At 33.7% G+C, this 26299-nt stretch overlaps 4 protein-coding genes across 8 annotated transcripts; 1 reads left to right on the top strand and 3 right to left on the bottom strand.

Moving 5' to 3' along the window:
* The first annotated feature begins 8430 nt into the window (after positions 1-8430).
* On the top strand, positions 8431-13123 carry LOC107019156 (putative late blight resistance protein homolog R1B-16). Its single transcript, XM_027917368.1, is given in 5 exon segments — positions 8431-9578; positions 9581-10797; positions 10799-11151; positions 11234-12358; positions 12860-13123. Coding segments are annotated over 4 exon segments (3600 nt in total). The 5' UTR covers positions 8431-8626; the 3' UTR covers positions 12312-12358; positions 12860-13123.
* Positions 13124-13257: 134 nt separating this feature from the next.
* On the bottom strand, positions 13258-15726 carry LOC107019141 (probable beta-1,4-xylosyltransferase IRX10L). The gene is made up of 2 exons (XM_015219713.2): positions 14224-15726; positions 13258-13586 (listed from the first exon to the last, which is right to left on the bottom strand). Exon 1 carries the CDS (start codon positions 15488-15490, stop codon positions 14243-14245), a length of 1248 nt encoding a protein of 415 aa, XP_015075199.1. The 5' UTR covers positions 15491-15726; the 3' UTR covers positions 13258-13586; positions 14224-14242.
* Positions 15727-16357: 631 nt separating this feature from the next.
* LOC107019024 (mitotic checkpoint protein BUB3.3) lies at positions 16358-21344 on the bottom strand. Of its 5 annotated transcripts, none has more exons than XM_015219609.2 (10): positions 20992-21344; positions 20745-20875; positions 20418-20500; positions 19808-20047; positions 18433-18502; positions 17715-17795; positions 17556-17637; positions 17117-17217; positions 16885-17027; positions 16358-16754 (listed from the first exon to the last, which is right to left on the bottom strand). In XM_015219609.2, exons 1-9 carry the CDS (start codon positions 21094-21096, stop codon positions 16922-16924), a joined length of 999 nt encoding a protein of 332 aa, XP_015075095.1. In that variant the 5' UTR covers positions 21097-21344; the 3' UTR covers positions 16358-16754; positions 16885-16921. The 5 variants fall into 5 exon arrangements, with proteins under 5 accessions (XP_015075095.1, XP_015075096.1, XP_015075097.1 ...); XM_015219610.2 differs by having other exon boundaries at positions 16358-16750; XM_015219611.2 differs by having other exon boundaries at positions 16358-16739.
* Positions 21345-21990: 646 nt separating this feature from the next.
* Positions 21991-25905, bottom strand: LOC107018469 (cell division topological specificity factor homolog, chloroplastic). Its single transcript, XM_015218961.2, has 2 exons — positions 25674-25905; positions 21991-22879 (listed from the first exon to the last, which is right to left on the bottom strand). Exons 1-2 carry the CDS (start codon positions 25758-25760, stop codon positions 22262-22264), a joined length of 705 nt encoding a protein of 234 aa, XP_015074447.1. The 5' UTR covers positions 25761-25905; the 3' UTR covers positions 21991-22261.
* Positions 25906-26299: the final 394 nt, after the last annotated feature.

Genomic DNA, 26299 nt, shown 5'->3' with positions numbered 1-26299 from the left:
ATCTCTTGTCATATATACAATTACATATGTATAATATACAATTATATGCATATACAATTCCCCTCTCTCCCACTCTCTGCCCTCCCTCGCTCGCCTCTCTCTCCCAGTCTCGCTCGCCGCTCTCCTTCCTCTCCCAATATCTCTTGTCATATATACAATTACATATGTATAATATACAATTATATGCATATACAATTCCCCTCTCTCCCACTCTCTGCCCTCCCTCGCTCGCCTCTCTCTCCCAGTCTCGCTCGCCGCTCTCCTTCCTCTCCCAATATCTCTTGTCATATATACAATTACATATGTATAATATACAATTATATGCATATACAATTCCCCTCTCTCCCACTCTCTGCCCTCCCTCGCTCGCCTCTCTCTCCCAGTCTCGCTCGCCGCTCTCCTTCCTCTCCCAATATCTCTTGTCATATATACAATTACATATGTATAATATACAATTATATGCATATACAATTCCCCTCTCTCCCACTCTCTGCCCTCCCTCGCTCGCCTCTCTCTCCCAGTCTCGCTCGCCGCTCTCCTTCCTCTCCCAATATCTCTTGTCATATATACAATTACATATGTATAATATACAATTATATGCATATACAATTCCCCTCTCTCCCACTCTCTGCCCTCCCTCGCTCGCCTCTCTCTCCCAGTCTCGCTCGCCGCTCTCCTTCCTCTCCCAATATCTCTTGTCATATATACAATTACATATGTATAATATACAATTATATGCATATACAATTCCCCTCTCTCCCACTCTCTGCCCTCCCTCGCTCGCCTCTCTCTCCCAGTCTCGCTCGCCGCTCTCCTTCCTCTCCCAATATCTCTTGTCATATATACAATTACATATGTATAATATACAATTATATGCATATACAATTCCCCTCTCTCCCACTCTCTGCCCTCCCTCGCTCGCCTCTCTCTCCCAGTCTCGCTCGCCGCTCTCCTTCCTCTCCCAATATCTCTTGTCATATATACAATTACATATGTATAATATACAATTATCTAACCAATATACATATACAATTCACCTTTTCCCCACTCTTTTCCCCTCTCTCTCTCTCTCCTCTCCCAGTCTCGCTCGCCTCTCTCCTCCAAATAACATGTAGCTACAAATTGTAATTATCAAACTATAACTATAAAGAGTTATTAATTATTTTTAAGTGACTATATGTGAAAATTTCCCTTCTTCTCTTTACTCACTATGTTTATTTTTATTTGTCTTTTACTTCGTTTAATACACTTGAAGAAAAGATATTTCGAAAAAAATAACAAAGAGAGTAAAAAATGGGATATTTGTTAGTATTTTAAAATATAAAATGTGGCGTGAAATTAGTTGTAGTCCCCGACGACTTAAGAGTTGCCGTGGAGCATAAGGGAATCTACAATCACATAAAAACAACACACAGTCTGGCTACTAGTCCCCACGTTTTAGACTCTAATTTCCAAATTTGTTGCCACAATTTATTTTATATTAAATAAATAAATAAATTGCTTCAACAATTTTACACCACACAATTAAACTCAATTATTTTTCTTTAAATACGAATTTAACATCAAATTGTCATTCTAGTCTTTGTTTATCAATTTGAAATAGAATTGAGGGAGGTATTTATCGTGATATATCTTTAATTTTACTAAGGACATGATATTAAATTCAAATATTCAGATAAATGATTTTATTTTGTTTTCTATTATTACTTGTCCTATTTATTTATTCTTCAATATTTGCGTCGAGTCAACATATAAAATGATACTTTTGATCTTAGAGTAACCATATAGATATTTTTAAATCAAAGTTTTAATAATAAGAATAAATTTAAATTAAGCTATTAATAAATGATATTTTTGTTCTATTTCATGTAGTTCAATAATAATTCTGATCCTTTTTCATTCTACTTTATCTTCTTCTTTTTTTTACATATTTTTTAAAAATTATTTGACTAGATTTTTTTGTATTCATCAACCTCAATTTAATATATTTTTTTTACCACATGTTAAAACAAAACATAAATTAATAATTACTAATATCTTAATTTTTGTAAAATAATAGTATTACGTTGAACTAGTTATTTATTACAAATTAAATACAATAATTAAAATGGAACGTCCATAGGAAGTGTTAGGTTTTATTTATCCTAAATTTCTTACCATAAATAAGTTTTCTTTTTAGGAAAAAGTTTTGAATTGACTAATTCTTTTCTTGTAGAAAAAGGTTTAGGACTTTATAAATAGATGAATGTTAACTTAATTAGCATTCACAATGTAGTCTTAAGGGTTTTGAGAGTTTTGGTTAGGAGGAGAATTTATGGATCACAAGCTTGATACGTTATCACTTGTGTGAACCTCCCATGTATTCAGAGTGAATTGGTTGAGGTTGTTTCCCTCTGTATTTTGTATTCTCATATTTATAGTGGATTGCTCATCTCCTTTGTGGACGTAGGTCGATTGACCGAACCACGTTAAATCTTTGTGTCTTTTGATATATTTCTTGTTGTCTTCTTACTTGTGGTCTTTCAAAGTTTGCGTTGCTAGCTTCCGCGTTTACACTTGCTTATTTTCGATCCTAACAGGAAGTACTATAAATAACGACACTACAATTTTAATTTTTTAGAGAAAATATTAATATTAGTAGTAGTATATATAAGCAAATAAAGAGAATTAGTATATATAAGACAAAACATTGAAATCCAAATAAACGTCATAATTTTTGCCAAAATTACCAATTCATAGGATGAAGAGATTGTCGGTGAAGTGCATGCACTCATTTTAATATATTCAATTTTAATGTAATTATTAATATTTTGTCTATATCTAAAATAAAATAAAATAAGTAAAATGTATGACATAACTACACTATATTTTATAGGTATTTAATGATGATATATTCAATTATTTTTTGGTGAAGGAAATAATTAAAATAGATATGACGTTATTGTCAAGTTGTTGGCAAAAGGGAATGAAAGCTAGGAAACATCGATGAAGTTAGAATTTTTTTAATAATGATTTTATAATATAATTTAATAATTTTAAATGAAATTTTATTATAATCATATTTAAAAGTTTACTTTTTTTTCTATATATTAAATAATTTATAAAAAATATATTAACTTCTATTTTTTAAAAATTTAAAATTTTAGAACGTCTTAATATACTAATACGACAAATCTTTGTATTTAATTATACAAATAATAAGTTTAAAAAACATGGGACTGTGTGATTATCTGGAGACTTTCAAGGAAAATAGATTAATCAGTTGTTTTTTCAAAAAAAAAAAAAAAATTGTACAAAAGTGTGTTTTCCTTTTGTCTTTTATCAAATATTTTTTTCTGTACTTTTCTAGTAATGGCTAAATTTCCTTAAATAAATGTACAAACAAATGAAAACTTAAAAATAGGAAAATTTAATGTAATTTGAGCAACTAGTCAAAATAGATTTAACTTTAATATTATAAAATTATTCTTCATTTCAAAACTTGATAAAAATCACGATTAAAGGAAATTAATCGTATGAAAACAAATGAATCTGCCTTTATCACAACTAATTATGTAAATGTATATATAGTATATTTTAAAAATTATGCACTAATAATGATTTTTTGTGTAATTTAAATTTAATTCTTCTTGGCAATCATTGCTCAACCACTAAAATAAAATATTGTATATAACCATAACAAAACATATTTAAATATTTTGCATGCTTTAATTGTGTTTTTCTATTGAAGTTGAGGCCAATTTGCCAAATTTACATTCATCTTAAGAGCTCATAATCCACTTTTTGACTTTTAAATCACATTAATAATGTAAAGAGTTATTACAATCTCAATGTTATAGTGTAATTTACTTAAGTGCAAGTACGTTAAAAATTAGGTTGAAGTGAATTATTCGAGTATGTCCTACATGGGGTACTAATAATTAATTATGTCAAACTCCTCTTAATTAGCTACTCAATAATTAATGATCCTAATTAACAACCTCTTTTACTTTATTATTATTGTATGAAAGACTAATTTCTAGTGCTTGCTCAAGTTTGGATTTTATTACCATTAATTTTAGTTTTTTATGGTTACCAAAAAGAATTGTTCGAAATACTTTCTCTGTCCCGAATTGCTTGTTCACATTTACTTTTTAGTCGTTCTTAATTATTCGTCTATATTTTCTTTTTTAGTTGTCCCTAATTACTGTCTATTTTAACAAATCAAAAAAGGATAATTTTTTTCTCCATTGTATCTTCAATTAATTATTTTGGAAAATGTAGAGCTTTTTAAAATTCTACGTTTTTATTTCATCCTCTTCATAATTAATAGAAGTAAAATGGTAAACTCAATGTGCCAATTATTATTTTCTTAATAGATGTATCAATTCAAAAACGAACCTGTAATTAAGGACAAGGAGTAAGTGCTTATTATTTTATAAAATCAAAATTGAATTAAAAAAAATTTCCACTTATATCCTTACAATATTAAACGTGAATAGAGATTAATGTGGTGAAATGAAGAGTGATATTAATTGAGATTAAAGAACAAATAAAAGTAATTTGTCACATTTTCTTATACTCTATACTTTCATACTTTCTCCGTTTCGATTGGTTAGTCTTTTTTTAATTCGTTAAAGAAAATATCTTTTTTTGGAAATTTCTGAATTCTAACTTTCTATATGATATATTTAAAATTATTATATTTTAATATTTTTATTTATTTTTAAATTAATACTATAAAATTTTGATATTTTTTAAAATTTTGTGTCAAATTAAAATAGAAAAAAAAAAGTCCAACTATACTAAGTACTTTTAAGCATTTACTACGGAATGGATGTTTACCAATTTTTCTATTAGCTACACAGTTGTGTTATTAGGGGGACCTCCTACTTGTTTTTTCTTTCAACCTATTAAACTCATTAATTGTTTAGACCACTTTATAGTTTATTAGTTTATATTTGGTGAATTATTGTTTCATTGACTTTTTTTTTAATTTTATGAAAGTTGACTTTTATAATGGAAGTCGAGAAAACAAATTGACCATGTTATGTCCAACCTCCAACACTTACACGTTGCAACGTACTCATTTTAAAAGTTCGGAGTCTAAAGGATAAATAATGTTAATAAAAATTTCAAAATGGTAGATAAACTTTTATTTTAACCAAAATGACTTAATCGTTCACGAAATAGCAATTTTGTCTGACGGGAAAAACAAAATCGCTGCTATAGCAACGATTTGCAAAATTGAATTTTTTAAAAAAAATTTTAAAAAAAAGAAATCGCTGCCTTGGCAGGATTTCCAAAGTAATTTTTTTGATTATTTATTTGCTATTTTTTTTAAAAAAAAATTAAAATCAAATAACTGCCGAGGCAGCGATTTTAAATCAATTTTTTAAAAAAATTAAATCGCTGCCAAGGCAGCGATTTTAACTCAATTTTTTTTAATAAATCGCAGCTATTTTACACTTTGCAATTTTTATTTTTTTTAAAAAATTTACCGCAGCGATTTACAATTTTTTTTAGTTTTAAGTTAGCGATAACTTGCACATATAATAAACCAGATAACTTGCATCTGAGGCGACTGTTCTATGTTAAAGGCAATTCAACATTTCAGATGCATTAAAAGAACGAAGGGAGACGAACAACACACCAAATCGAACAAATAATATAAAGATTAGACAACATAGCGCGGAAGTTTAGCATAATAGCTATCTCATACATTTCATTAGCGAGAGTTTAGCATAACAGCTTAACAGAAGATGTATCATGTATTAGTTGATCTACTTATGGTACTCTGCAACTGATTTTAGTTCTATGGATTGAGATTGTGTGTATGATATGTATATTAGATATTGAGTTTTTTCAGCCTTGACAATTCTAATAAAACTAAATCCATATATAAGATTCCTTTGAATAAACAACAGAAAAGATAACAAATTACTATAAGGTCATTTACACTATATTATATTCAAACGTTTTAATCTTAATGAAAACAAATGAGGCCTAATTCCCTCCCAGAACTGGTGGTACTCAAACTGGTTCATGTTTCCATTAATTCCAAAGTATGGAAAGTGACCAATGAGCATTTCCATTGCCTCAAATTCTTGAAACTGCAAGATCTTTCTTGAGCACTTGGTGTTAACAAAATTGCGACATATTCGAGCTTTCACAAAGTAATTGTTCAATGGAAGCTAGTTTGGATTTCCTATATTGAGATTTTCAAATTTTTGAATCGAGTTGTTGACAGTTTGTCCCTTCTTTTGGTTTGTTTTAGGGAACAAGGAGACATAAGAAGACAAGTTGGAGTTAATTCTGGAAGCAAGATGGTGCTTTTATTTGGAGATGGTTCGGCAACAATAAAATAAGTGTAATGGGGTGGGCAAATTAGCAATTTAACTTTCAGTAAACGGCTTCTCACTTTTAAGGTAGTACTAGTATTTGGACACGCACCTTGCGCGTGTACCTCTTTTCAGTGAGTATAAGTATTTTTAAAAATTGCATCAATATATAATAAATATATTCTTAAATCAATGATATTCAATATCTTAAGTGTAATCTTGAAGATTTTTAGTTAGTACTAAATTGATTTTAATTTTAGTTTATGAGTTAAAATTTTATATGAATCTGTCAAATTTTTATAGTTATATATATATTATGTTTTGATTAAAAATAATTAAATTAATTAATTCATAGATTACAAACTTAATACACTCATATCATCAATTAAACCCTTGTCCTACTACCACAATCAATATTACATTTCTAAACAAACTTCATTTTATATGACTCATTCCAATTATAATATATTTTTGTTAGAAAAGGAATTCAACATTTTTTTTTTATATTTTGTGGAATGGTTTAAAATTGTACTTGAAAAAAAAAACATGATAAGATTAATATTATGACATTTGAGTGATGAGTAATATAAATTCTGAATGAGAAAGAGAGGAATAAACTATGGATCAAATAACTAAAATAATCAACTAAAATTAAAGCAAAGAAAGTTAATATAATTTCATGAATAAAATAACCAAAATATGATATTGTATTCATTCTTTTTTTCTTAACATGAGTTGTTATCCTCCCTTCTTACTTTTGAATGAAAACTCCATTAAAAAAATTAAATTCAAAAAAAGAAAGTGAGCTGAATAGGCAATGAATATCACATCACTCAACATGCCAAATCTCATAAATACATTTTTTACTTTTATTGGGTTATGATGGTTATTATCAAAATTCAATAAATTTGACCTACTATTGACAAAATATAATAATAATAATAATAATAATAGTAAAAAAAAAGAAACACAGACAAAGAATTATGCTAACAAAAAAGTCATGTCAGAACGAAAAGTAACTTACCCCATTGGCACAAGTCAAAGTACAGTTCTATGCGATCAACACTGAAGCATCTCATCAATTGATTTTCCCTATAATAAAAAAGAATCATCTCATAAGCTATTGACACAAAATTACAAATTTTATTTTTCAGCATAGATTAAAATCTTAAACATCAGTCATACATCATAAACTATATTATAAGTAAGAAGTAAAAAACAAAATAAAAAATAACTTAAAATAACATGCACAATACAACACCCAAAAGAAAAATGTTCCATGCTCTCTATCAAACTCATAATAAAATAGAATGTAAAAAGCAAGAAGAAATACATATATGAAATGAAAAGACAAGGATCATAGTGGGGAATGTAAAGAGACAACAGTTTCTTTAGAAGATTATTAATGAATAATTATCTTTTTAATGTATTTATTTCATGTAAAATATATATTTTAAGTACAATATTTAATATTTTGTTAATTAAATATAAGGGTAAAATGGTAATCCAATATTATACTTTGATGCTCCCACTTATAATAATAAGGTAGTATAGATATAGATATTACTGAGTCTTACTCATGTGTTTGCTTGGCAGTATGCATTTCCGTTTTGGTTACAATTTGTTGGATGATGAACTTGTAGTATTCTCATATGTATTCTTCTTCTTTGTTGAACCATAACTAATACAGTACTAGACTTATCATCCTGTTATAAAATGGATTTGTCCTTCTTAACCAACGGTCAAGTAAATTGCAGCAAACATAATACTATAGTTATGAATATGTATGAAAGACATTTAACGTCGAAAAATGAAAATGAGATTTACACAGATGGAAACAAGCATTTGCTTTTTTACTAGCTTGTAGCTGATAAATAATTAAAGAACTCCAGCATAGAGAATTTACCTCTGTACTATACAATATTGTGCCTGTCTACTGAACCTTTGAACAGCCAAATAAACATTAAACAAAGGTGAGCTAAGAAAAGCCAACTCGTATTAAAGTATTGACAACTTGCACATATAATAAACCACATGAATTTCTCAAGTCATACAAAAATATTATTCAATTTAATTTGAGAGTATGAAAAGAATCACTACAGTTGGGAGCAAAAGAAGAAGAAATAATTTATATTTATTTGTTTTTCATCCTGGGAGCCCAAGGACTTTTTTATACTCAAGACTCGAATCAAATCATTAGAAATGAGTTGACTTGCTGATACTGTTAATCCCCTAATTACACACCATCCTACTCATTCATTTTCTAGTTGATATCACAAACTTGTTAAAAGAAAAAAAACAAAGTGATGTCGAATTTGTGTAGAGGGAGATATTTTGACATTTCTCCTTTGGAAAAGACTGTCCATGAATGGGATTTAGGCAGCTCGATGGAGCATAAAATGGACAGCCTTTATATCGATTTTCAATTTCTAAATATGTTTCTCAGCTTGCAGAGCTTCACAAGAAGAGACTGTTTGGATGCTACAGTAGACAAAGTGGAAGCTCTTTGGGATGCAGCTGAATTTGAAAGAATCAACTGTATCGACGATGTTAAACTCGTGTTGGATAAGATGGAAGAAGAGATATGGGAAACTAAAATTCATATCGAAGCTAAATACTCATTTCCCATAGCACTTATTTCCAAAATTGCTACTCTCGATCCCGAATTTGTAAAGAGATTCATTGATACAGTTGTAATGAATATCACGGATTTACCAAAGAGAAATCGTCTTTATACATGGTCTAGATTAAAACAAATACAAGAGGCTGTAAAGGAGTTGAAGTTATTGAGAAATTTTGTCTATTTTATTTCAGACAGATGCACGAATCCTCAAAGCGAACATACTTTCTTCAGTCACGTTTTAGTTGTGGCTGGTCATGTAGCAATGATTTCCTGGTTTAGTATCAACGCCGATATGAACTTTTTCTTTGATCCACTTAAATTGGATGCTTTATTTTCTGACCTTCAAATGAGGATTCAGCCCATTCAACCAGGTATCCATGAGATCTATATCGATGTCCTGCAAGCTCTAACATCAGGATCTCATCCAAATATCGATGTCCATGCTGCTGATTATAAAGCTGGCTTTGTGGAGACTCTCGTACACCATATGCAAGTGCTGCGTCCCATTATTCATAAGCACGAAAAGAGAGTTGCTTTCAAGGATCAAATTACAATGCTCAACTTCTTGAGAGACAATCTCATCAATCTACCAAGAGAGGCCGTTGAAGATTTTGATACTGGAATTATTAATGTAGGCTTCTAGTTTACTCGGTGTTTAAAAGTGTGGCTGTTGGGAAGTCAAAACGATTAGTGCCAGTTCTTGATTTCTCAGGCGATATTCAGAGTATACAAGCACTAGTCTACTTCCTCACTCGGAAGTCATTTTGCTCCAATTTACCTAAGATTGACGGACTGGGATCTATTGATATCATTTTAGACCAACTGGAGGAGTTTCTAAGCTGTTACTCAGAGTTAACTTCTTCTATAAGGAGCCAAATTCAGAAAATACAGCAGCAACTGGAGCACTTCCAGAAGCAGAATGATGGATTCGGATCTTTTGGGATGCAGGTGATTACTAAAGCATATGAGGTGGATTATGTGGTTGTTGGTTATATAAACAAAGACATTCCTGAGTGGTGTCTTTTGCTGTGGACTCGGGACATCATAGAGGAGATTACACAACTAATCGAGGCAGGGGAGATTCATGAAAAGGAAGTCTCTGACTCGGTATTGCATAATACCACTGATGTTGCCAATGCTGATACTTCACAACTTGCTCAGATTACAAGCATGAGCGAAGAGATGGTGGGCTTTCAGGACGTGATGTACACGCTAAGAGGGAAGCTAATCAGAAGATCATCAAAGTTGGATGTCATCTCAATTGTGGGCATGCCCGGTTTGGGTAAGACAACTATAGCTAACAAACTATTTTTTGATCAGTTAGTCGTTTCACATTTTGATGTCCGTGCACAATGTTGTGTATCTCAAGTTTATACACGCAAGGATTTGTTACTAACCATTCTTCATAGTGTTAAGAAGGATACAGTTGTAAGTGACAAACTACCAGAGGATGTATTAGCAGATAAGTTGCGCAAACTTCTAATGGTTCAGAGGTACCTTATCCTCATTGATGATGTCTGGGAAACTGTTGCATGGGATGATCTGAAGCCTAGCTTCTATGATGCCAACAATGGAAGTAGAATCATCCTGACAACTCGGCTTGGTGATGTTGCCAACTATGCTAAAATCTTCAGTGATCCTCATTTTCTTCGATTGTTTACTCAAGAAGAAAGTTGGATGTTATTGAAGACTAAGGTGTTCAATACAAAAAGTTGCCCCCTTGTCTTAGAAAACGTTGGCCAAAGGATAGCAAAAAGGTGCGGAGGGCTACCTCTTTCAGTTGTCCTGGTAGCAGGTATTCTCGAAACAACGGAGAAGGAAATAAATTGTTGGGAACAAGTTGCAATAAATTTAGTCCTCACACATCCAGGCAAAGTCGGAGGATATAATAAATCTCAGTTACCAAGCTTTACCATTTCATTTGAAACCTTGTTTTTTGTATTTTGGAGTATTTTTGGAGGATGAGGAGATACAAGTTTCAAAGTTAACATGGTTGTGGATAGCAGAAGGTTTTGTAAGATCTCATAAAGAGAAGCTTTCCGAGAATGTAGCAGAAGATCACTTAAAAAACCTTATTGGAAGAAACCTTGTAATGGTTTCCAAGATGAGTTCTGACGGTAAGAGTAAGTCATGTCGCATTCATGACTTGTTGCTTGATTTTTGTAAAAAGAAAGCCAAGGTGGAGAACTTTCTACAATGCATTAAAGGGTAATACAATCTAATTTTTTATTTGTTGAATCAATTCTATCTTATAAACGTATTCTGATCATACAAATTTCTCTATCAACAGGGACAATGATATGAATCCTTCTTCTGTTTCCTGTCAAAAGCATAACATTTCACGACGTTTATGTCTTGACGTTCAAGCGGATAATCTTGCAGAATGGAGTTCGATTTGTTCAGATGTACAATCTTTCCACTTGATGAAGGGAAGACAAATTGGATCATCTTCAGTAAGCTATGCATCACACATTTTTAACAGTTTCAAGTTTTTGTGGGTGCTAGATTTAGAATTCACAGTAATTGATTCTTTCCCAAAAGAGCTAACCTGCTTGAGATATGTTGCTGTTAAAGTTGCTGAAGATTCTTCATTATCATTCTCGGACAATCTTTGGAACCTTGAAACTTTAATAGTTAAAGGACTTGGAGGGCGAGTAACTTTACCAGACACCCTCTGGAAGATGGTCAAGCTGCGTCATTTACACATATACAACCGCGCTGTTTTCAATATAAACAATGCACTCCAAGAAATGGATGGCTTGAGAACTCTTTCCTCACCTTGGTTTTCTTGTGTGGAGGACGCAGACAGGGTCTTCGCAGAGATGCCTAATCTTCAAAAACTAAGATGTGAAGTTTTGTCATGTGATTCCTCTTCCCCGTCATTTAACAATCTTACTAAGCTTGAAATGCTCAAGTTTTCTTGGGGTCGTCGTGCACTGGCCCCCACACTGAAATTACCACCAAGTCTCAAGACATTAACACTATCCAGTGGTTGCGTATCTAGTGTTGATGAGGTCGCAACTCTCCCCAGACTTGTGGTACTCAAACTGCTAAACATTTCCATTATTTCCGATGTATGGGAAGTGACCGATGAGCAGTTCCCTCACCTCAAATTCTTGAAACTGCAAGATCCTTCTTTTCTTGAGTGGAATGTTTCAGATGATGCTTTTCCATGCCTTGAGAACTTGGTGTTAACAAAATTGAGACATCTTGAGCAGATCCCTTCTCGCTTTGAAGACATGATGACTCTAAAATCAATTGAGCTGAGGGAATGCAAAGAATCACTTGTTGAATCAGCCAAGAATATTCGGGAAACACTAGTTGAAGAAAGGCAAAAATCTGATTTCAAGCTCTTTGTCCATAAGTAGAACAATCATACTTTGACCCTCAAATGCCAGCTTGATTTCGTTATCAGGTAAGTATATATGTACTAGCTTATAGAATTCTTTTTCGTTGACACCTTACATGTAGCTTAAAAACATTTTCTATAACAATCCTTCACACCTTGGTCGTGACATAGAAATACTATATAATACTACCTAATACAGTGAGTATTTATGAATTGTTTGTGGTATTCTGCAGCTAGTGTAGTGCTTTTCTTTACTTCTATGGATTGAAATTGTGTCAATGATTACAAGACATTGTAAAAGTATTGTATTGCCAAGGTGTTTTTAATGCTTTAATTTTAAATTTTCTGTATTGCTATTGAATCTGTTTTGAAAAGAAGATGAGGAAAGAAGTTTTTATGACCACCAAATAGTATCTCATTTTCATATGTGAATTGGATGGAGGCCAATAATTCGAGCTTTCACAAAGTAATTGTGCAATGGAAGCTAGTTTGGATTTCCTATATTGAGATTTTCAAAATTTTGAATGGAGTTGTTGACAGTTTGTCCCTTCTTTTGGTTTGTTTTAGGGAACAAGGAGGCATAAGAAGACAAGTTTGAGTCAATTCTGGAAGCAAGATGGTGCTGTTAATATATTGAAGATTGTTAGGCAACAATAAAATAAGTGTAATGGAGAGGATAAATTAGCAATTTAACTTTCAGTAAAACGGTTTCTCACTTTTAAGATCCTATAATTTTAATGAATTTTTGTAATTTGGGAAATAATAGAGATATGATGTAATTAACTGAACAGTATGTAATCTTTACAAGAATCAATCTATCAGTCCAAATTATATTTGTTGATGGGCCAGCCCTTTGTTTTGTGATACATTTTAGTTTTGTTTTGAATATAATTAAAGTTCAAAAATGAACGAGTTGAGAACTCTTGCCTCAGTATGGTTTTCTTGTGAGGAGGACGCGATTAACACCTTGGCAAGGCACCAAATCTTCAAAAACTGAGATGTGAAGTTTCAAAATGTGATAGTTTCTTTCCTGCATTTAACAATCTTACTAAGCTTGAAATGCTCAAATGTTCCGGGGATCCTTTCTGTACCTTTGCTGAGATGAACTTTACGCCATGTCTCAAGAAATTAACACTATTCAACTGTCGTATATATAGTCTTGAGTAAGTCACAATCCTCACCGAGCTTGTGGTACTCAAAGTCACAATCCTTCTCCCTTTGCAGACATGCTGACTCTAAAATCTATTAAGGTGATATCATGCAAAGAATCACTTGTTGAATCAGCCAAGGATATCTGGAAAACACAAGTTGAAGATGTGCAAAATTATGATTTCAAACTCGATATTGCTATTGAATCTGTCCAAGTTTCAACTAGATGTTAATAATTCATTGATTCTCCATTAACTTCAAGGAATTGGGAGAATACTAAATAATAGTACTCGATTTTGAAAACAAGGCCAATAAATAAGTAGACTACTAAATAAATCTCAAATGCTAGCTCTTTTCTGAAACTTTTTATGAATGAGATGGAGGCCAAGTATTCGAGCTTTCACAAAGCAATTGTGCAATGGAGTCGTTGACAGTTCTCTTTTTTGGTTTGTTTTAGGGAACAAAGAAGCAGTAGAAGAGGAGTTTGAGTCAATTCTCTATTGTGTTGCTGTTTTCAATCATTTTCGTGATTTGGTTCTCCAAAACACATTCTGTCTCTTCATTATAATATGGCTTAATGAGATTTCGGAATTTTTATGATTATTGACAGAACAAAAGGAGTTAAAGACATTGAAGGACAGTTCTATGGTGAAAATCCTACATTCTACTGTACTATTCAACAGTATGTGTGTGTGTGTGTCTACTAATATGTGTAAAAATTAACATCGAACAAAGAATTAAACGTTGGAAGTCAACAAATCAAGGGGAAAAAATGAGTAAACCTTGAGGTTCAGCTTGATCCTACCAAGGTTTTAGATCAGCAACTGGACCAGCAGTCCAGTTTAAGACGTTGTTGTCTCCGTATATGGTCTTGTGATGATTGGGTAATTTACGAGCAAGTCCATTCAAGATTTGGTGGAAAGCATCACCTGGTTGAGCAGGTTGTAGAAATAACATAGCCTGCTTCATTGAAGGATTGGCAAGCAATCTCTGCTTCCTCAGTATTTCTTGTGGTGGAACAGAAGTAAGAATGTTATCCAAATATGGAACATCCTTCTCCGCTACGAACAATCCTATATCATCCCATGGGATTGCGTCAGCAAATGGCAAGACAATGTCATCTGCTATTATAACGGGGATGCCTCCGAATACAACAGCTTCAACCAATCTAGGACTCCACGGAGCCCATCCGAGAGGGCACAAGCAAAAGATAGCTCGTTGCATGTCTTCGTAGTATGTAGTTGGATGATCTGTAGAAATATCAAAGAGTGGATTGTCCTTAAAGTTCTCCCACACTGCTGCTCGAGCGCCTCTTGCATAGTACCCGCCTTTAGGATCATTTCTTTTGTCATAAAACAAGCCACGGAAATAGACAAATATGGATCTTGGAGTATCAGGAGAGATGAAATGAGACTGAATTTTCTGTGGAGGAGCATACGGAGGAATAGTTATCGATCCTTCCTTCAAACAAACATGATTCCGTTGTCCAAAAGTTTGAACCAAGGTAGCCCGCTGGAGCAACGGAAGAATACCTCTTCCAATAGCTTTCTCTTCTTGAAAATGGAAACATGCACCAAAATCATGTGGTACAATGAAGAAATGATCACCCCCTTGTGTCCTGTTCCAGTATGGCCAGCTAGAAGCAATAAGCTGAATCGCGCTTCTCATCATACGTGGTGAGTTGAAAGGTAAAGGATGACCATGTGGTGTCAAGTACTCACAAGTTGTGTAAACTGGAGTGTAAAACCAATCTGCTTCCTCTGGATCAAGTGTTCGAACAGGACTGGATAACAGAAACTGATGCATATATATCTCAGCAGCAAACATATGACTGAGGCATCGCGAGTCCCTCTGCACAGTTTTCTTGTTATATTTGCTTGGAAGCTCATATACAAAAACTTTCAACCTACCTGTAGGATCTTCCTCCAACACATCACCAGCACTTCCGGAGATTCTTTCAACGTGTTGATCAATCCTATGAAATTTGAAGGATTCAACTCTCAATACGAAAGCAAGACAGAGAAACACAATAAAGTTCCAATTTCTCATCTTCCGCTATAGGCTATAGCAGAAGCAAATCGAAAAAGATGTGTGTTTTATTGATGAACTACAAATATTGAGGAGTCAATATATAGTTGTAAATGTGAAAAGATAAGTTTGGAGGAATCAATCAGTTGGAGTGTCAGTAGACAAAGTTAGTAGGAATCAACAGTTGAAGTGTCACTAGAGAGGGTAGTTAATATTTATTTTAGTGTAAAATATTGAACTTAATTAGGGCCTACAAAAAAAAAAAAAAAAGATTACAACTCAGGTCAACACTTGTAATGCTTGACAATAAACATTGTAACAAGTTTAGGTGACAACTTTATGTATTTTTTTTCGGACAAGTTTAGGTGGCAACTTATGTATTTTCCCCTTAATTTTTTGGTTTGTATCATTTCATTTATTTTGCGAGTCAAGATTCTCCCTTATAGTATATGAAATTGGATTACAAGTAAAAAATGGATAATGGACCCGTTTGTCTACCCTTCTTCACTTATGACACGTGTCTAATCCACACATCACGTGTTATACTCTTACCACTTGATCTGGGGGACAACCTTATGTAGTATTACTATCTAAAAATTTGGTGATTAATCAAAAATACTTGCAACGGGTTGGGTGTGCTTAGTACAAATACCAAAAAAACATTAGAAAATAATAATCATTGCTCTGAAAATATATGAATTTATGTGTATCTCCTCCAGGTAATATTTAAAGGATATGTTTACACCATATTAAAATTTTAAAGTTACTACTATCGTACATGTTTCAAAGAATAATCAACACTGGTAGCTTAATTGTTCTTTAACATGACAAATACTATGCATTAGAAAAAATACAAGAAAAAGAAAAAGGCTTTAATCAAAGAAATACTTCAAGCAAAAGAATAGAACATCTCATTCTTGAAGAAAGGAAAATATGGGTTACTTCACATTACACATGTGAGTAGCTAAAACATATAAAGCTCCATCTGAAATAAATCAATTTGAATAAAACCAGGCTAAAATCAATCAATTCAAAAGAGATTTTGGTATGAGCAGAACTTAAATTTCGAAATACATTTCCACTCAGCAAACGATATGCTAGACACCGATACATCAACTGGACATTATGTTTACATCAGTGGAAATTCTACACTCCAGAGCGCCCAAGTTTGTGTTGAGTCCTTTCCTCGTAATATCAGTCAGAATCAAATAGCCATCACAGAAGGTGAGCGAGGAAACGCCAACTTGTACACAGGTACCAGCAGATTTTGCTGTTTAAGAGCTAGCTTTAAATAGAAAATAACGAGGGGGAGCAGAATTTGTGATCAGAGACCAAATATTATAAGGGGTTGATATCAGAGACCAAATTTTATAAGGGGTTGATAAGCACGGTATCTCGTAAACAAGATGACTTACATAAGGAAAGACTATAATCTGAGTTGTGTATTAGCAGTCATTTTTTGTTTGAAGCTCCTGAAGAAGGTGACGTGAGATCACTGTTCCCTATTTCATGTATAAATATCTGAGGTGGCTCTTCTCTGTTAAAGGCAGTTGAACAACTTAAAGGGGTTATGAAAAGGGAGGATGACGAAGAACATACCCAATATTCACATGATAATAAGAAGATGATGAAACAAGTTTGCCTTACTTTTCATTAGCTTCTTGGTATGAATAACTGGATGCGACTGCTAAAAGTAATCCATCATGGCTATATGATATAGAGACGACACTGTTGGGGTATCTTGACATCTAAAGAGGGAAACATCGTACAAATTGACTGAGATCCATAAATTGGTTGAAACAAGCAAATAGCTATACAGCAAATCTCAAATGGAAAATAAACAGAAGCAATAGTTTTAAGAGGAATGTGCAATAAAAGTGGATTTTATAGACATTAACTGGCAAGTTTTACTTTGGCATGTTACTCATATAAATGAAGAGATTTGTTCATTCAGAAGCACAAGATTTCTTTCAAAACCATGACGTCAACCAAGTGATATCAAAACTACAATCACTAGTTCATAACTGTATTTTATCACTTTTGGGAGAACTTATGCAATATCTGCTTGACAAACGAACAAGAGTACCTCAAATATCCGTTTCCTTCCTCGAGCATCCCACAAGGTGGCATAGCCATCATTGTCACCAGTAACAAATGAACCAATAATGCTGGGAAAAGAAAAGTTACTATGAATATAACTTCTATTATAACAATAACAGAAGGCTGAAACTGGAAAATCACATACGATGGGTTAAATGCAATGTCATTAACTGTTACAACATGACGCCTCCCATCTTTAACCTTTGGGTGACATCTAAATGCGTACCTACAAAAGTAGAAACATAATTAGTTAACACATCCAAGAAGGAAATTTTTTAGGATAAGAAATCCATAGTAACCATATACTGAGAAATTTCAGTTGCTGAACGATTTCATTTTTCTACAGAATGTCTGAATCTGTCGCTTAAAAGAGAAGTTACAGTTTCACCAACATGCAATGCTAACCATAAACCAAAATGGAGAAGAGTGTAAAAGAATTATGAAATATAAAGTTTTATACCAAAAGATACATGGCTCAGAGAAGACAATTCCTATTGTTTTTACTAGATTTTACAATTTGCAATGAAAAATTGTCGATCTTTCTTTTTGTTTAATTAGAGATTTGATTTTCCTCAGGTGCTTCTTTTGATCTAAATTAAAGTTAAGAAGCCAAAGTCATCTTCTGTTGGCCTACTGTTGACTGATATAAAGATCTAAGAAGAGGCCCTTTCAAACTTTTCCATTTCTTCTAAGTTCTTTAGCAATAATGATTTGCTCTGTTCAAGTAACAGCATAAAACTTCTACTTACATCTCTTACATAGTGAATTGATCAATCTGGATGGAATCACCATACAGTAGTCTGATATACAACAAACTTTCATATTTTCAAACAAAAAAAAGGGTACTATAAACTTTTACTGACCCCTCATGTGAGCTGGATTTGGAGATGTACTCCAGAATAACTCGCCCATCAATTGATCCAACAACAAATCCTGCACAAAGAGGTTGTCCAGAAGGAAATTGAAACTAGGTATGATAAAATATAAACAGGAGATAAAAACATGTGATAAAGAACTATTTTTGCCTGTTGTCTAGACAATATAAGATGGATAATGGAGAAGACTAAAAAACCAACATAATTGTACCCCTCTGCAGTCTTTTCTTTTTATGGTGCGCTTCTGTGGTCATGTTATCAAAGGCAAAAAGTAGAAGATAGAAAAAGAGAAGCGGACATCCATTGGGGCTTTAAGCTCAAAGTGCTAATAAAGAATAGGCTCAAATGGAAAAAGGCACAATTGGAGGGATAGATACACATAAATATTAAACCAAAGCGCCACTTAAGTTGCGCGAAGAGAAGAACCTATTTTATACCTGCTTTCAAGGCTTAATCTCACCTCAAGTTAGTCATTAACTATATCATTTGTAGTGAAGTACTTCTTTAATAAGGGAAAAAGTTCTACTAAAGGTACCAAGAAGGTACTAAAAGATTACAAAAACAACTTAAAGCTTCAGAGAGAAATACAGATACTAGACTTTCCTTCCTAACAAATCCAGAAAATCCATTAATTGGATCAAACTGCCTATTGAACTACTTCCACACCAGAAGAACAAATTCTGCAAAAAGCTAGCTTCAACTCTAGAAATCTGAAATTTATGCCCTTTAAAATAGGCCTTGTTCCTTTCCAGCCATATTGTCCAGAAAATGCACAATGCATAGTCCACTATATCTTCTTGTTCTCCTTGTGAGTAACCTGTTATTGCCAACTTTGTAAACCTCTCATATTCTGAGACATCACTATGTTATACCACAGACACTTAGAAATAACTCCCAGCATTATTGGCAACTCTGCAGTGGAGCTCAACAGTTTCTTGATCTTCTTGACACAAGTAGCATCTATTACATAATACAAACCCCTCTTTTGCAGATAACTCTGTATTAAACATGCCCCCATGTTTCAGCCCGCCCAAAGCATGCTTACTTTAACAGGAGCCTAAGTCTTCCATAACATCTTTCATTGCTAAGAAGTCTCCCATTGACCTGATTGCTTCCTTAACAGGTTGTAGCAATTCCTAACAGAGATTTGTTTGTCCTTGTTTGCTAGACAGATTAGGGAATCCACTTGACAATGAAGTACTTACATACATAATAAAGATCTTTCAATAGAACTATTCTTCAACTTTCGAGAACACACTTAACCCTTTTGTTCTTTCGTTCTTTTTAGTTCAGCGGGGGTGAAGGGGTGTGAGGGGACCTTGGAAACACAACATAATTGATATTAGAATTTGGGTAAGAGTACCTTTAGGATTAAAAATTGGCCGTATACATTTTACTTTCACGCCTTCCGTGTGAACTGATGTCTTAAAACTTCGTATGTCATATAAATTAACTGAGGACCCAGCAGCAACCATCAAATTTAATCCAGATAGTGACATTGACTCCACCTCTGAAACAAAGCTTCTCAAGCATCCATGAGATTGTGTTGAACGAGCATCCCAAAAATTTATCTTTTTATCCCAACCAGCAGTAATTATTTGACCTACAAATAAAAAATAATATATTTAAGGAGAGAAACTTGAGTTGATATCTATACCCTTTAGAGCACTAAACATGTGAGCAAATCAGTGAATTTTTGGTCCTCCTCATTTTGGCGTTATGTTGAACATATATCCAAATAAATCAAGTTGTCCAACTTAGAAACTAATTAATAGATCCTCTACTTTAGGAATACATATTAATAGAATTCTTGTGCTTAGTACAGCCATTAGCTTACGGAAAACCCATTAGCTTCGAAATTTACAAAAATCTATTGCTCTGAATAATAGGAGTTATGTCTTTTTCTGAAGCAATATTTAATGAATAAGTTAAGAAGTTGTCTTATTGAATTTCCAGAGTTATCAATATATTACATGTTTCGGCAGAATACTCAACACAGGTTGCTGAATCATCATGATTTCCCACTGAGACTTTAATACCTGCATCCAAATCATACCTAGAAAGAACAACAATCCAAAAAGAAAGACATTGAGGTTCCGATAATAAGAAATTCCATGCATTCCCCAGACAATGTACAGGAAACATGAGAAAACTACTTCTAGCTCTAAGCTCAGCGTATAAAGCTTCCTCTTTTCCTTCTTCTTTTCTCACATGAAAAGTTTTCCGCTTTAGTTCATGCAATGCTCTAAGTGCAGGGTAGCCGGGGAGTTAATAAGATAACATTTAACAAGAGCAAAAACCTGTTAACTGAACCATCAGTAGCAGCACTAAAGCACACCCTCTCATTCTCAAAACAGCAATCGAGGAGCTCAGCTTCCCCAGGAGCTTCCATTCGAAGCTTAGAGCTATCAACATCGTATAATCGTAGACTCTGCAGATCAAGTTTTCGCATAACATTTAAATGAACTAGAGTTCGATAACAGAGCGAAACCCAACTAGTATAAAATTGAGGCGAATTTTCTATACAGAGTAAGGGGATTTACTTACAGAATCCCAAGAAGAAATAAGCAGATTGTTCGAATGTGGAGCAAATCGTATCCTTGAAATTGCGTCCCGAATTGGGTCAGCCAAATTCAGAGAAAAAGTATTCATAGAGAAGTCAAACAATGAAAAAAAAAAAACTATTTCTGAGCTGTGAACCCTAAAAATGGGGAAAATATATGGAGACTGATTTCCCTCTGAAGAACAACATTTCGGTTTGAAGTAAACGCAGAGTTCTGAAGACGGCAGAGAAAAGCACAGTGAAATGCTAGGGAAGACGAAAGCTCGAAGCCATTAGAGATCTTCAGAAAACCTTCAACTATTTCCCGCCTAATTACTGCCAAAATTTCGTTTTTTCTTTTTCTTTTATGCATGTCTAATATTTTTTGTTGAATCATTTCATTTTTATTTTTATCCTTATTAATTATAATTAAATTTATAATTAAAATAATTAAATATTAATTAATCATTAATTTCAATATTAATTGGTGAAGATTAAAATTTGAACAACACTCTAAAAGTACTTTTGAAAATTGAATAACTAATTTAATTTAAAAAATAAAAAAATGTCTCAACAACTCAATTAATTTGAAATGAAGGGAGTAGAAAATATATTTTTTCACTCTTTTACCATATTCAATCAACCCATTAAACTTAAATCTCATCCAAAGTAAAACTGGACTTCTATTATTGCGATAGAATAATAGTAGTTCTAAATAAGAAAATTGCAACAAATAAATCGAATTAGTCTAACTATTTATTTAATTTTTTAGATAAATTAGTATACAATATAGGTAATGCGTCTTTAGCTTTCTCTATGTACACAAAAAAAATACCAACCAAAAACGTATTATGGAATCAACCTTTTATCCTTGCATTTGGTTATGAATATTGATTAATCCCGAAACCCATTTTATATCTCACATAGAAGGTGATATATCCTTATCTATCTCATCTCGATAATCAACTTTTTCCGATATATCTTTCTTGCAAACAGAAAAACTCTTTTACAAACACACAAAAAAATGCATTGAAGATACACACTTGCCTAAAAACAATGGTTACATATAACGAATTGTTACAAAAGTGTCTTGGATTGTAACCAAAATTAGCAAATTCATCGAACACTTCCAAAAGGGATTTTCAGGTATTTACAGCACTCTAAGTTGACGTAACGCCTACTAGTATGTTTAAAAAGGTGAAAAGAATTTATCAAATGCCAGACAAACAAGACATTTCAACCCACTATCCGGTTAGGCAAAGGCATGTTCAGGTTTCACATACCATAGTCATTGAAATTCTCGTCTGGAATGTAAAAGTCGAACTTGACGTCAACTGAACCAGAATTATCTCCAGTGTCTTTGTACTCAACATTAGTTATTGTCCCAGTTGGATCCTCTACCTGGTATTCTGATCTCACCCGTCTGACTGGCACTGTGACAGAGTAGATTGTCCCTAGGTCTGGATCCGTTGAGACGCTCAGCTGTACTTTCTCCTGTGATTCTATTTCCACAAAATCAGAGAGAGCACTAACGACGTTGCTTACAATCTTCTGTTTGGCCTCATCACTGACAGCACATCTATCAGAGAAGAGAATCATCCTCAGGCGTTGCTTAGCAACATTAGCAGCAGAATTACTTGCCGAAGGGGATGGTGGAAACAGTATCTTCCAAGCCAAGCTTAGGCGCTCAAAAAAGCTCATGCTGATAGCATTGAGGAGTAAATTATCAAATTCCTGGCTGATGGAACTTGCTGCTACTTTATAGTCTCCAAGAATCCCAAGAGGCTTTCTTGAGTGGCATCGGAAGCTATGGCTATCAGATGATAGACGAGACCATTTGGGGAACACCTCAGAGGAACTAGATCCACCATTAAGAAAGGCACTAAAATCTACCTGCAATGTGAAAAAAAATTATCTTTCACTGCGGTCATGATACAAACAATGGGATAACACAACACAAAAATTTAAGTACATTTTATGAAATTGTTTACAAGATGCTAGGACGCACACGCTTTCCTACAAATTGCACAGCTTGTAGGAACCATTATTTCCCAATGCTTACAATTTTTCTGGACACAACTGAAGCAAAAAGCACAAGTAGAGATGCAAATATTAAAAATCTACATTCAAGCATGGTTTACCAATAAGCCAATCTTTGAAAGTGCTAGGATTCAAAAGATATAGAGAATGCACTTAAAAGGATATCGGCAAAAGTTTTTAGTTGGGGAATAAGTAAACATAACCATCTTATTGTTTCTTCATCTATCAAGTAAAAAAAATATAGTTCAGCATTTGAAGCAAACGATAAATCCAGGTGAATCAATGAATAAACATATTGCACAAGCATATCCACTGATGAGTTAAGAGTTCAAAGTACTTTTTACAGAGACGCACACATGGACACAATTGATGCAAATGTATGACCATGAATATTTTACACCTTGAGCACATCTGATCCAGCTTGGACACAACATCTCACATTTAGCTAGGCTCTAAGATCCAAAGAGGGAAAAAAGGAAGACAATATTGAACTAAAACTAGAAATCAAGGAAACAACTTTTGAGCACATATCGACCTGGTACCAGGCAGAATGAAGAAGATAAGTTGAACTGTGAATCACATTTAGGGCCCAGTTAACTAATTCAACCATCTCGGCAAAAGAGACGAAGACCAAGCAGGCACCAATTAGTCTAGCCTTTTCTTTTAAATAGGACCTAGCCAGCTTCTCTAATATGCCGCGACACAAATATTCGGTATCAGAAGTGTCAACCACTCAGTCCTCATTGCAATTATAGGAACCATATTAGGCGTTATTGAAGAGGTCTCAAGCAACAAGACCACAAGTACATATTTAAGTCTGATAATGTCATTGTTGCATGTTTTTGGAAAGGCTATGCACCAATGGCATTACCATCTGTGTAATAACTACATGTCTATAAATCAAATTACTAAAAAAATGTGGCTATGCTAACATGAGCAGGTGTAAATTAGTGCTATGCTAACATGAGCAGGTGTAAATTAGTCGGAGTTAAGGCACCAAATTCACGTAGAAAATGTTAACTGTTAAGGCAAAAAACAACCAAAGTTCCCAACAGCGTAAGCTCAAACGAATCAATGCATTGAGATAATTTTGAAAACTTTACTGTGTCCTAAGTCCTAACAGAAAAGCCATCATCTCAAGAAAGAAGGAAAAAGTGTAGTGAATGTCCAAGCAATTCAGTGGGAAACACTCTCTTCCACTAGAACATTGGTTGAGCCTGAGTTAATGGGTTGTTATCTCCTCACATAGTCTTGGACAATCCTTACCTCATGAGGTACCTTTTCATGTTGAATTAAGCCCAAGGTTCATCACAACCAAACTCATCACTGTTCTTCGTTTACCCAATGGACGCCCATGTTATGTTCTCTACACACCAAATGTCCAGTTCGGTCTGGGTTGGTGGGTGGGTGGGTGTGTATGAGTGTGGGGGGTGGAGCCGTCCCATATTTGAGGGAATGGTATGTTTTCTCAGTACACAGTCTAGCACAATCCTCATCTCATAGCTAGCTTTTGAGGTCGCATAGGCCCTAAGTTCATTTTCTTAACATGTAAATGAAGTAAACCAGAAGAAAAGTGGTGATTAAGATTATGTCCATCAACTCTTATTTAAAGCGGGAAAAAAAACTAAATTAATTTAGTCATCAATAACCATACAGGAACTTTCCTAATACCCACACACCAACAACATGGGACCATTACCCAAGATTCTGTCACAAAAGCAGGTCCAGAATCATAAGCCAGCGGTGTGGAGTACCTCTAAGCTCACTACTTTTTTTGTAACAAAATATGCTCAATTGAGTGTAAAAATACTTCTAAAAAAGTTTCAACATGTGTGTGTGTACATATAGACCTCAAGCAAAGGCAGTGGGACTCATGATCCCTGCCTTCACTGTTGATCAACTCCTGTTCACGCATGCCAAAAGAGAATTAGCAAGAAAATCCTTTACCTAACAAGTCCCAGAAGCTCCAAACACATCCTTAAATAGATCCCTGAATAATAAGCTAGACATTACCCAGATGATGCATGTCAAATATTTCCAAATTCCATCAACCATAGTCCATACTAGCCCTAGCTACTTTTCCCACTTAGCTTAATCAGCAGTAGGTGGAAACAGCTAACTCACATAGTTACCAAGCACTTACTCATCTAGAAAAAACACAAGACACCTAGCACTTAAGCCCTCCAATTCTGAAAGTTTCTCAATCATAGAACTCTACATTCAAAACCAAGGAGAAAATAACGAATCTTTGACTATAAAAGAGTACATTGTACACCTCGCAACAGCAACAGGAATCCAAGTAACTCTATCCACTCATGCTAGAACAAATGAGAAGAAATCACCTAGTTTTTTTCATTTCTGCTGGGATTTCAACCTGAAACTTCATGATGCTCAACCCACTTTATTCACAAATCACAACTACTTGTAAACACATGTAGACCCATATCACCAAATTTCAAAAAAAGGTACCCAAGAAAAGCTATAGATATTTCCTCAAAAATTACAGTAACACAATCTCTTAGATTTGGCAAAATGATTGGATGAAGCTAACATTCCCATAAAGTTGACAACTTAACAAATTCCCAACAAACAATTCACTTAAAATCGTATAAAAAACATGAATTTGTTAATCTATGAAAAGTCAAACCTTTGAAGGAGGTAAAGAGGTCCGAAGTGGATTCTTTGGGTATGGAACCAATGTAGCGGAAACCCTAAAATCTCCTGAAATTGCCATTCTTCTCTTTCTCACTGCTTCTACTTCGCACAGAAACGGAGGTTAGGGTTTGGAAATGGGAACTTTCAGGTGAAATTGCCAATACAGTAGAGCTCACGCCAACCCTACGTACTCAGCTCATTATTACGACGTCGTTCCCGGGTACATGTGAATTTTGTTTGATCTTTAGGGATTGTGTTTTTGTCGATGTATTCGAATAACTAATCCCTGCATAAAATTTCACTTGAGATAAAAATGGTAAAGTTAAATTTATTGACGTGACTCAAGTATATACAGATTGAGATGATCGAGAATGCGTAATTTAAAGAGAAATTAACTTGTTTAAATTAATATGAATGAATAACGAGTGTAATATAAAATGAAATTAAACAGTAAAGTAAATGAATAGAAATACATCGAGGTCTGGAACTAGAATTTGGTTGCGGCATCGAGCAAGTTTGATGTTGTTGATAATGAACAAAACAATGAATAACAAAGCTTAATAGAGCAACTTTTGTAGAACACAACCTTCACGAAGACTCTCATTGACTCACGTCTGC

The sequence above is a fragment of the Solanum pennellii genome, chromosome 5 (genome assembly GCF_001406875.1).
Source record: "Solanum pennellii chromosome 5, SPENNV200".
In the NCBI taxonomy this organism is placed as follows: Eukaryota; Viridiplantae; Streptophyta; class Magnoliopsida; order Solanales; family Solanaceae; genus Solanum; species Solanum pennellii.
This window is presented reverse-complemented; position numbering and strand designations above follow the sequence as displayed.